This window comes from Monopterus albus, unplaced genomic scaffold, assembly GCF_001952655.1.
Source record: "Monopterus albus unplaced genomic scaffold, M_albus_1.0 scaffold64.1, whole genome shotgun sequence".
In the NCBI taxonomy this organism is placed as follows: Eukaryota; Metazoa; Chordata; class Actinopteri; order Synbranchiformes; family Synbranchidae; genus Monopterus; species Monopterus albus.
This window is the reverse complement of record NW_018127944.1, coordinates 749,877-762,052: the sequence shown is the minus strand read 5'-3', so window position 1 is coordinate 762,052 and position 12,176 is coordinate 749,877. Positions and strand designations below refer to the sequence as shown.

The 12,176-nt window shown below is 41.5% G+C and overlaps 1 protein-coding gene across 2 annotated transcripts in view; it reads right to left on the bottom strand.

Moving 5' to 3' along the window:
• gfra4a (GDNF family receptor alpha 4a) overlaps positions 1-10,004 on the bottom strand; it is a 98,481-nt gene extending 88,477 nt beyond the window's left edge. The window contains exon 1 of one of the 2 annotated variants that reach the window (XM_020604237.1): positions 9,417-10,004. In XM_020604237.1, the coding sequence (XP_020459893.1) occupies positions 9,417-9,444 (28 nt within the window). In that variant the 5' untranslated portion in view covers positions 9,445-10,004. Of the gene's footprint in view, positions 1-9,227 lie in introns of both variants that reach the window. The other variant, XM_020604236.1, reaches the window with a different exon arrangement.
• Positions 10,005-12,176: the final 2,172 nt, after the last annotated feature.

The window sequence follows — 12,176 nt, the reverse complement described above, 5'->3', positions numbered from 1 at the left end:
CACAAAGAACACAAACTGATAGTGTATAACATATGGTATTTGTTTAATCTGATTTTAATGCAAAACCCTGCAATCTGCAGTTTAGCAGTTAAATCAGAATGTATGGTAAATGTTCTGGGAAGAGAGACAAGAAAAAATGCCCTATCATCACTGCCAATAAACAGTTTTTGCCTCTTGTATGTTTATGAAATCTTGAACATCTTCCAGTTTTTTTTTTTGTTTGTTTTTCTGTCAGCCTGAGTGATGACGTGGAACATGTAAGACAAAAAGATATTATCAGCTGCACGGCCCACGACAAACTACAAAGTAGGAACCGTGTACGAGTGCTGAGCCGAAAATTCTTTCATTAGCCCTCATAAATGTTATCTGGCACATATCTGAGACAGGCTGGGTGGATGGCCTGCTGCGATTTGGCCCGTTCTACACATCCCCGTCCTCCTCCACCTCCCGTTGGCTTAGTCAGTTGACAGCCTGGCACTGAACCTGATTCCTCAGTCCTGATTTCACACTCTTCCTCTATTTCTATCTCAACATACTGAGCAGAACGCCACCACAAAAACTGCAGCCTTGATTAGAAACCAATTACCCCCCCAGATCACGGGGCTTTAGAGGCTGCAGGATGTCATCTTGATTTGGCTCCTGCTCTGGACGCAGATCTCTGCTCTCCTTTGCATCCTGCTGGTGTGCTCCAATTTGCTGGGAGTTCTCAAGGAAAAGTAAGATGGCCTGTTGAGGAGTTACTTCTTTCATATGACCTGACCTAAATGTGAGCTCTGGCAGGCAAAGATGGATCAGCTTTGGCCACAGTTTGTTTTTATATACCTCTGGCTTTTTGTAGTGATGATTACTTCAGAGTCTCTGAAATAAGCCATTGTTTAAATTACCTTCAGTCAGACTTTGAGTTAAAAAGCAACTAGAGTAACAGGCTTTCTTTCATTGTCTTTGATCACATATTGAGACACCGTTGTTTAGATGTAATAAGCAATTCATTTTGGGATCACTGTTTTATGTCTAACCTTGTTTGACCTTTTGGGTACAGTATTGTCTAACATGACACTTTGTGATGCTGTATTTTTGGGCAATTAACTATTTCTACTCTGTTTCTGAGTTTGAGAACTCAGGAGACATTTTCCACTCATATATTCCTCCGTGGCACAAAAAAGAATGGGTTAAACTGGGTTTACTGGTCTGGGTTTTAGGATGCTTTAGCAGTCACACAGTAGACAGACATGATCAAAACTTGCTAGCAACATTAAATAATCAAACTGCACATTTTACAGCATTATCATAAAGTAACTGCCTCAGTTTTGTATCATAAACCCTGCTCTCAAAAAAAACCCCATTCATTTCATGAAAATTAAGCCTCTCACTTTTGCTTCATATGCAAAGGAAACTGTCTTAATACAGTAGCTTTAATATTTCCATGCGAGTCAAGAATGCCAACAATAATGGAACATTGTCAACTTGGTTAAAGGCCCAACCTGTGGCAGAACTGTTGTAATAGATTACAATATATTTGACAGGTGTATCAGATATGTGGCCACTGGGTACAGTACATACAGTTTAAGTGTGCTGCTGATGTACGATATTTTCCCATACTTCAACACGCAGGAAACGGACGAGCTAAATACGGCTGCAAGAAATTTACATTAATTATGGGCGGTGTATAAAAATCCTCTTGTAAATTGGCCAAAATGTGCTTCCCTCCATACCTGTGAGCACACCTCTTAGCAACAGGCCAGAAAAGTCTTAAAAGAATTAGACATTTCTCTATAATGCTTTGTTGAACAAGCTGCTGGTTGACTCAAAGATTCCTGACAAAGACTCTAGGTTACATTATACCTATGACTCTAAATGCAATCCTTCATGCTTAAGTTGAATTTAAAAATGGTTCTTATATGAGAGGCACAAACTGGGGCTCAGACAGGCCTGTGATAGGAGCAGGACTGGAATATGAGCACACAGTGTTCTGGGACAGCGTCTGATTAATGCACAGGATCATGTGAATGGAAGCTGAGACCTCATGATTATCTGGGAGATATTTTATGTCGCAGATGCCTGATGTGAATATTATTGTCACCTCCAGCGCCACTCTCAATAAAATGACGGAGTAATAAGAGGCTTTATTGTATGGCTCTGGATAATGGTTTGCACCAGTTGCAATGACACACTGAAAGTTCCTTATATTCAAAACATGCACTGACAGACACACTTACAGGCTTTAGGTACTCTGAATACTTGATGAAGGGCCTTGAAGCCTTGCTCGCTTGTTTTATTACCACTTGTCATTCTCTCTGCCAAGCCAGCTCAATGCTACCTTTTCCCCACACTAAATATTTTTTTTCTACTGATTAATTGGAGCCTTTTAGGCTTTCTCACAATCAGCCTGGAACATTGTGCAGCCTTTTCATTACAAAGATAAACGTCTGGCTATGGAATACAGTGGCAGTAAATGCCATATCCTTTCAGCACGGCAAGGACGAGGTAATTGTTTCTGTGGCATAATCGTCCCTCAACAAAAGCCAGTGAAAATGACAGAAGTTTAACATAATAAGGAGCACTGTCATTTTGGTTTCACCCTGCAAAATCCACCCTACCGGCATCAGTGCTGCAGTTTGATTCCTTCTATTCTGGCGAATACTTGTCTCGATCTGAAGGCCTCCATTTTGCTCTTTTCTTCAGATGGCCTGTAATTGCTTCCATTTGCTTTTAATAGATACAGTATTCCTTGTGCTGGCGGAGATAACAGTGCAGTGAAACAACCAGTAAGACGGCAGCAGGTTTTATATATGTCAACTAGTCACCGAAGATAAATAGCTGCAGCCATCTGACTTTATGTTTCAGCGTTTTTCTTGAGTTATAATGACTGTAAGAAAGTCAGTGCTCTTAAATCGACCACACAAGATAAAAATGATATGCGCAAACGTGGAGATCCTGAACACGGACTGGAGCGAGCTACTATCTTTAGTTTAGGGAGCAACAGGTGTTCCTAATAAACAACAACCAGAAAAGTGAACAAACAAACAAACAAACAAAAGGTGTAGCACAGAATATTTAGCGAAGCACTGGGGATCTAAGGAGCAGCTCAGCTCCGGCGAGACGTTCTACAGAGGATATGTATCTCCCTTCTGTGAGATGCCCCATGACAGCTCCAGCCTCATGGAAAAATAAATCCCCCCCATATGGCTTATTCACATTCACATCCCCCTCTCTCTGCTATGTTTGCTCCTGTAATTCTCTGACAATATTCTCTTGCTGCTCTCCATCACTGGAGGTTGAGGCACAGAGAAGTATCCGCCATAGGCGAAAAACTGTGCGGCGGTGCACCAGCTATGGGGACCTGGTGAGGGACAGGGGCGAGTATGAATTATACATGTGTCGGGGGGTGAGGGTGAGGAGATGGGCTTTATATTTGTCAGAATAAATGCATAAAGTACATGCTTGCAAAAACCCATACTGTTGTTTGTCAGAATTCAAGGTTACCAAACATGCAAGGAGCAAATTATTCATTGACATGCAAAGCATAATGATGAGGCTGAATAAGTGCTGAGAGCGACAGAAGGAGTTTGGTTTGGATACACTGGAGGCCCTTCTGTGTGTGCATGTGTGTGAGGTTGTTAATTAGCGAGCTATTTGTGTAGAGTGGTATGTTCATCTTATGATCTGTAAAACATCTATCACTAACCCTTGTGAATTGTAATATCTGTGCTGTGAAAAGCTCAGATACATCTGATTTTATCTCCCACACCAAACTCAGTACACATATACTGTAGTTTAAAGACACATGAATTAATACTGTTACATTAACACCCACTCAAATGACTATGGGGGAACGTAATGGAAGAGATAAACCCACCAATCCAACCTTTTTGTCCCGATAACAAACCTGATACCTGAACTCACAGCACAAAAATATTTTTATTTAAGTTACGATGGGGCCAGATATTACCATGGTGCTAAAATCCCACCATCAGAGGTAGAAGAAGTACTCAGATCCATTACTTAAGTAAAAGTAGCAATACCACTGTGTAAAAATAAAAGTCTTGCATTCAAAACGTTGCTTAAAGTGCAAAGTATTAGCATCAACACATACCTAAAGCACTAAAAGCAAAAATACTTATTATGCAGAATGGCACATTTAACATTAATATACATCATATCGCTTGATTATAATTATGACTTTAATGTTGCAGCTGGTAAAGGTGCAGATAGTTTTAAGTCACTTACAGTATATGCTTATAATTTGAAGTACTTTACATACTGCAGGGTAGTTTGTGAATTTTCCAGCAGAGATTAAGTTTTATGACTATTCTGTATTCTTCTATTCAGTAATTTTTGTATTAATCTGGTTTTGAAAAGTAACTAATAAATAAAGTTCTAAAATAAATGTAGTGGAGTAAAAAGTACAATATTTGCCTGTGAAATGTAGTGAAGTCAAAGAATTAGCACAAAGTGAAACTATTCAAAACTGTACTTAAGTACAGTACTTGGGTAAATGTACTTAGTTACTTTCCAGCACTGCCCACCATGACTAAATTAATACAACTGAAAGAGGAAACAATTGGATATTAGAGCTGTACTGATCCAGTCAGGCAGGCAATATATTGGCTAATACTGGCTTCAGTGTATATGTGGGCCTAGAAGTAACAATTTCTTGTTACTACAGAAATGCCAAACTAGGCTTGAGGTGATTTAAAAATAATGTCAGCATTACAAAGTTTGTGCACCTGAGAGCACCAACAAGTGGATTTTCCCTCATATCACTACAAACCTATTTCAGAGTTCATCTTACAATCATAAGCTTACGTATATCATAGCCACACAGCTGCTGTCTGTCCCTAGCGTAAAAGACAGAAATAGGAAAGAAAGACTTTATTGTTTTCTGCTGCAGCCAAATGAAATAGTTTGCAGAGAGAAATCACACTGAAGAAGCTTCTGTTTCAGACTGAATTTAAGGCTGCAGTCTATGATAAATGATTCTTTTACTGTCTGTTTTTAGTTCATATTGATTACTGTTCTTATCCTTCAGTGTTCTTAAACCTTTTTGACCTCTCATACGTTATGACCTTTTAGTTTTGTGTTTCTTGGATGCTACAGTACTCTCCTAAATACTGCTATCAAAAATCTAGTAGAGCTGGACTATACTTTAAAATGTTACTGACAATGAAACTATACTTAATCTGAACCAGTCATGCTAAGGTCAATATACGATCAGCTAAAGAAGCTCAGTACAAGAGCTGGGGTGAATCGCTACCATCAGCAGTCGTTCGTCTCCAAGTCACTGCAACGTTTTGACTGTTGAAGTGCAGAGCCACCATGTGACAGTGACATTCAATGATCACACAGGAAAAATCAATCTCAGAGGAGGCAGACAGACCCATTTCTTTACACTGACAGTAGCCTCAGTTGAACAGAAAGCAATGAAGCTGCAAGTTACACGTCTTCTGAAATGGGAAATTCCTGGCTGCTATTAGTCTTGACAAGTGCATGTAAAGCTCGTATGTAAAGGCAACAGAGCCATTTGGATGTCAAAAAGTAGAAAGAGCAGGTTGAGAAGAACATGGACAAATCAAGAGAAAAACCACAACAAAAGCCAGGAAATCAGTGACCATTAAAGCTTGTACTGAAATCTGGCAGTGTTTAGAAGAACTCAAAAGATTAGCTCATTCTACTGCGGCTACTTTAAAAATCTATTCAACTGGACCTGAAAGTTAATCAGTAAATAATTACCTAGTGAGGAATACTAATCAGCAGTCATTTTGCTCTCACTGCTGTTGTCTCCACTCAGTGATTACTTTTAGGCAACTTTGCTCTAGAATCTGCAAATATGAAATCGATGCGACTGTTTTGTCCCGATGAAACTTCACTGACATAATCAACTAAACCGTGATGAGCTACAGCACAAGAAACCCAGATATTCGCTGGACAAACTGTTGTTTGTTTTGCTTTTAATTATCAGTCAATAGCCTGATTATGGAAAATGAAATTACATTCAACATTTAGACTTTGTTTCACAACTTAACAAGTAGCTGCTTAATTTTATTTTCATTTTAATTTGAGTGTGTTCTTCTTTGCCACTGAACACAACTGATAACAGCTACTATTTTTAAACAAACTACACGTAACCAGCTGTTTGCCAAAACAGGCCAATCTAAAATCAGCAGTGGACGCCCCTTTTAGTCACCTGGGGGGCTTTACAGGACGCGATACTGGCAGCCACAGCCTGATGGATCCAAGCTGCACCAGTCTGCCTCTGTGAAGGGCTCCTGTAGCTTAACACACCTTCACTGCACTACTGCTCCCCCTGTGAGGAACCACAAACTCATGCTGGGACAAATATACATTCCAGCCTCAAGTAGTCAGCCATTTGTGTTTATGATCATTACCTCTTACTAGCCCATTACTGCTGTGTATAGAACACTAATCGCCATACTGCATGTAAAAACAGCACAAACCCTGTACCTTGTTGCAAATGGCAAGGTATCGTAGGGTACCGCCTACCACTTAAAGAACAACATGCAGAAAAACATGGTCAACTAATTGCAGGAATGATTGCAAAATGTTCAGAGTAGTGTGGGCAGATAATCACTGAAGCATCACAAGACTGAGCAGTAAATATGCTAATTTAAATCTGAAGTAAATAGAGGCTTATTCTTTCCTCCTCCTTTTTGCTCATTGCTCGAGCTTTCCTGCAAGTTAATGAAATGCAAAAACACAGCATGCTAATCTTGCATACATCCACATTACCCACCACACTTCATCACAAAAAGACAATCATTAGGTTGGACAGATATTATTGCAGCTTCGAACACCGCAGGCATTTTAAAAGTCTTGTTTGGCCCAGCAAGTTGTAGAGGAGCACAATTTTATTTGCAGCAGGAACTCAAGAAAGAATGATGCAAGCATACATGCACACACACACACTCAACAGTCAATACATCCTTTTAAATCAAAAAGGTCTTCATAAGGTGTGTGGACTGTCACATGTTGGTCCTCATAAATGTAGCTAAGACAGTCCACACACGCCTGCAAGCGAGTGCTGTTGGTATGCATGCTCAAGGACACTTTTGCAGAGACCGCTGAAGAAGCTGATGCTGCCTTCAAATGCTCCATGAAAGCTCAATTTCTGAGTTGCAAATACGATTTGTCACACATTCAAGTGCTCTTAAATAGGCATAACAAAATGAAACCCATTAACCAACACTTTTTTCCAAATGGTGTTAGATGTCTAACTTAAGATTCACATGGCGCTCCGTGAGAAATGAGAAAATGCATCACCAGAATGTTAAAGCCACATATAAAGTCACATATTTACACAGAATGACAAACATGACCGTACAATAATAAATCAGATCAGTCTTGCGTGAGCTGACTTGCAACTTGGCAAGCAAATTCCTAACCTTGCTTAGTATTTAACTCTTTTCCCAGTGGTCTCTCAGCTCCCTCTTAGGACGCCCCAACCCAGCTTTCTCGTTACCCCTCTAACCTTCAGACTAAAGCTGCTACAGTTCCTTTGATGAGCTGCTTCTTCTTCTCTCCCTCCTGCGTGGCTGATGCATGGGAGCATGAGGCCCTGGGTGAATGACACATCTCGATGACAAGGTGAGAATATCTGTGACACAGCCTGCGTCCATTTACCCATCCGGTTCATGTTTTCAGTTACAGTCCAGCACTGACACTTTTTTTGTATCATGTGAAAAGCAAGAGAAGACAGGGATATAATGACATCATTTTCTGAAGTGGAAGAGTGGTCAGGGTTCAAGGTGGTGGAACATCTTGTCTGGGAGCCGCGGATGTTCCAGCTCACTCCCAGCATGCAAGAGTGCTTTCAGTGCACCTTGTGAGTGGCTGAAATCACAGCTGCAGCAAAGGGCAATGAAGTCTGAGATGTAGAGCTGTCATCATCTAAACCATAAATCTCACCAGTCCTTCCATCTGTACGTCCTGTTTCCAGCCTGTGTTCGCCCTGAGGGATGGGGTTTTTTTCCTCACCATGATGGGGATATTTTGCAGCACAACCAGGAAAAGATAGTTTGTACCATAAATTAAATTTGAATTTAGACCAGCAGAAAATAGCTCGGACATTAGAAATGACTTGCACCAGCGTACAGGAAACATGATGTGTGTGTGTGTAGCCTGGTTTTACTCCTGTTGTGGGGACATAAAGCTGTTCACACAGTCACAGTGTGCAAAGTCTACACCCTTATGGGGACATAGGGCAAGTCCCCAAAACATAAGACATTAAAACTAAGTGATGACTTGGTTTAAGGTTAGGTGAGGGTTAGGTTAGGCAAACAGGGCAAGTGTCCATTAAGACAATATAATGTCCCCTCAAGTCATGGAAACACAATGTGTGTGTGTGTGTGTGTGTGTGTGTGTGTTGCCAGTTGTGCTGCTGGTGGTTGCTGGCTGATTTGAGCTAACACAACAGTTTCATTGGTCAGTTTTATGCTTCTTACACACAAAAACACGCACAAAGGTGCGGGCTCACACGCGCTTCACACACGACACACACAGTAGCTCCGCCCCCAGCATACACATCCAGACAGCACAATTCACCTGCAAAGGCAGGTGCAGAAGCGCGCGCGCCATGTGCACGCGCACCCGCACACATCGGCTAATACACGCGAGCGCACAAACACTTTGACACACACTTGTCTGCATTGGCGTTTTCACATTGAAAGTGGGGGAAAGCAGCAGCAGCGGCTTTGGTAATCTAATCCTTCCCTTTGGTCTCTCCTCACAGCAGTCTGTTGAATATACAGAACAGAAGCAGAGGCTGCTGCCTGCAGAGGAGCACAAACACTGCTCTCCAAGCCTGAGAAAAGACATGCAAGCATCACTGGAGTGGAGAAAATGCAGCCAGTCTGCCAGCCACACCACATAATATTTTTACAGGGTTTGTTTTCTTAAATAATAAATTAATAAAAAAAAAAAATCAGTAGGCTATTCTTGCTTGGTCAGGGACCCTGTAGTGCATCAGTTCACACCAACACGACTGACCGATCTGGCAGGAAAAGAAACATCTCTTCTTGCAACTTTACAAAAAAAAAAAAAAGCAAGTATCCTAAATAAGCTAAAGGACTCGTTAACAACAGTTGCAGTAATGAGCGTGATGCCCGAGCTGGAAACAGGGCAAACAGGAGCTGCAGCACCATCCGCAGAACAGCGCATTCATTTGTACAACTTCAACTACACTGAATTACATTGGAAGTGCTGGAACTTACCAATAAGAGCCAGCTGTAAGAAGTACAGTCCGACAAAGTCCATTATGGAGCGCGACATTAATTCAAATGGGTGCAATCCCGGGCGACTGATGATGTGCGAGAATTAAAGCCCAATGTTTGTTGAAACTGGCACCGAATTTTAGACCGAAATAATTGCAGCTATTTCTCAAGTGATGACTGGCCACTTACGCTGACGCCGGAATCCACAGCATAGCATGAAAAAACAGGAGCGGAGCAGAGAACCATTTTTTAACAGTCAAACTTTTGTCATGGAGGAAAATGGGTCACAGTTGCACCAAATCAACCCAGCGGTTCCAAATCAATACGATACCGAGGAGAAAAATCTGTTCGCTCCTTATGTGGAATAAGTCTGGTGCGCGTTCAGCATCCCTGGCCGTTTCACCGGGTCCGTCCTGAGCGACTGCTTCCTCTCCTCTTCGCCTCCACCTGCGCACCGTCTGAAAACTGCGGATGAATCACAGGGGCGCGCTGCTTTGCGCACTCAGACCTGCACAGTCCGAGTGATCCTCTGCTCGCGCGTGGGTCGGCCGGAGATGCCCAGCCCAGCTCGTTTAAGAATCCAATCTTGGCCAAAGTTGAAATAGGACAAGTTCAATCGATAGCCTATTTCATACTGCCATAAAGTGGAAACAATAAGCCTGCGTAAAATGCTGCATAGCCTGTATGGGTGTGTGGACCATATCCACACTTTTACCCGCAAAAGAGAAGCCACCACAGTCAATTTAGCTGAGAATCACTGATTTGAAGGCCGTTAAGGAAATCTTTTAGGGGCCCTACAGCAGCGGCAGCACAGGAGGAGCCAGGCTGACTATCAGTGTCTGTGCCTCTTGAAGTTAAAAATGACGAAACCATGTTGCAGCCAGCATGGGCTGCTTGAGGATACCTGCTGTGGAATGTGCTCATGCTGGTGCCCATCTCCTTTCAGAACAGAACAAAGCATAATCTATTTTGATCTGGGTTTTGAGCTCCTGGGCTATTATTTTGAGAAACTATACTACTATTATTTTAATGAACACTTCATTTGTTTGCACCCAGAATATAATCTATTTAGGCCTATAGAAGAAGCATTCTATAAATCATGGAGATTATTTAAATTCTTCACACTAACAGCTGTTTTAGGTGCATTTTAGCTCAAAGCCTGAATTAGTTTCAAGCTGTTAAACTTCTCTGGATGAGAAATTAAATTTTGAGCTGTTTTTCTACTGGGAGTTGCTTTGCCTCTTCAAGCTTCAGAATTTTTACAGCATCTCAGGGACACTTGCATCCAAAACCTTGTTTGTGCAGAATGTAAGAAAGGCTGACACACAGGGAAACGTGGGAAGGATCATACTTGGTTTCTAAAGAATAAGCTTCAACCTTAGACACTTTCTGTTCAGTGTTTCATTTTTTTCTGAGGCGAGTGGGCACTCTGTTCCTCTCAGGATTAGCTCAGAGTGAGACAGTGTACTGCAGGAGGAGAGCCGTTTCTGCCAGGATGTTGTCAAAGGCCAGCGGCATGTAGAGATGGTTTTTCCACTTTGCTTTCTAAAGTGTCTGCTGGGTCTTTAGCCAGAAGTCCATTTTTAATAACTTACAAATCACAGTATCATATGCATTATGCTGCATTATCTAAAAACAAAACTGTAGAAATATATATATATATATGTCACACGTTTAACAAAGAAATGATTGTAAAGCTTCTCATTCTGCAACATGTTCAAACAAATGTACAATCCTATTGTTCTGCTGCATTTTTCCCCATTCTTGAAGGCAAACTTGGTAATTTTTAAAACTCTTATATTATGATTATAGTCTTTTTACTGGCGGAGTACCCTTGGTTTGGACCCACACACTATAATCTGCAACTAAAAATGTCAATTTAAGGTTATTTCATCAATGACATTGTCACTGCATGGGAGAGGCCGCCCTCACCACCAAAACAACAGTATCAGTCACTGAAACATCAGACGTCAGTTCATACCCTGTCCAGTAACAACAGTTAATGTTGGTTTGCACAGCCTTTCCTAAACGTAACCAAGTAGGCTACTCTTAATCTTCTAAATGTGAACAAACCATCACTAGATTTGTGAGTGGCCTAAAAATACTTGTATAAATTATGTACGAGGTATTTTTCAGGAAGGCGCAAACAAACAACATCCGGCTGTATGTGGGGGTGGGGGGGTCTCATCCCTTCCTGTGAGTAGAGATATGACAGTAACGCAACAGGATTCCATTTGTTCAGTCAGGATAATAGTATGTGATGTCTTTACTTTGGGATGAAAAGCTTTTGTCTGCTGCAGCATTATTTGGTGTTAAAACAAGTGGATCTTCACATTAAATTCTTGCCAAATGCAGCTTTAACAAGAAGCAACACAGATAATGTTTTTTTTTACAGCAACACCAGAGGGTGAGTAAAGTCACAGGCATGGATTTGTACCCTGGTGTTTGTCCAGCAGTGCATCCACAAAGTGGCAGCAGTTGGTAGTTAACTGCCTTGCTCAAGGGCAAACTGACAGCAGTTGCTGTAGGAAGGCAGAACAATACTTATTTTCCAGAACAGGTTTTCCCAGAAGGCTATCAGAGTTCCACCTAGCCTAGAAACTTTCCCGACGCCCAGTGCATGCCAAAAAAAAAAAAAGGAATATTGATCAACACCTCGACGACCCCCCGAGACTTCTCTCCTGTGCCTTTAAGTTTGCTCCAGCTCTGTATCCCTCTCAAAAAGCAGCCTTGCCCTTACAGTATTTGCAATGCTGATGTCATAAGCCAGCAGAGGATGTGGGACAGGTTCTATCTGGGTTGGCCATGAAATGGTACAAAAATCTTACCACAGGCTGATTAAGAGGTGTTAATGCATTCAAATTAATGCCAGCTCCTGAGTTTGGTTTGTGTGTCTGCCAGTATGATACACAGTCTCACAGACACAAAAAATTAGAGGGAGAGACTGAG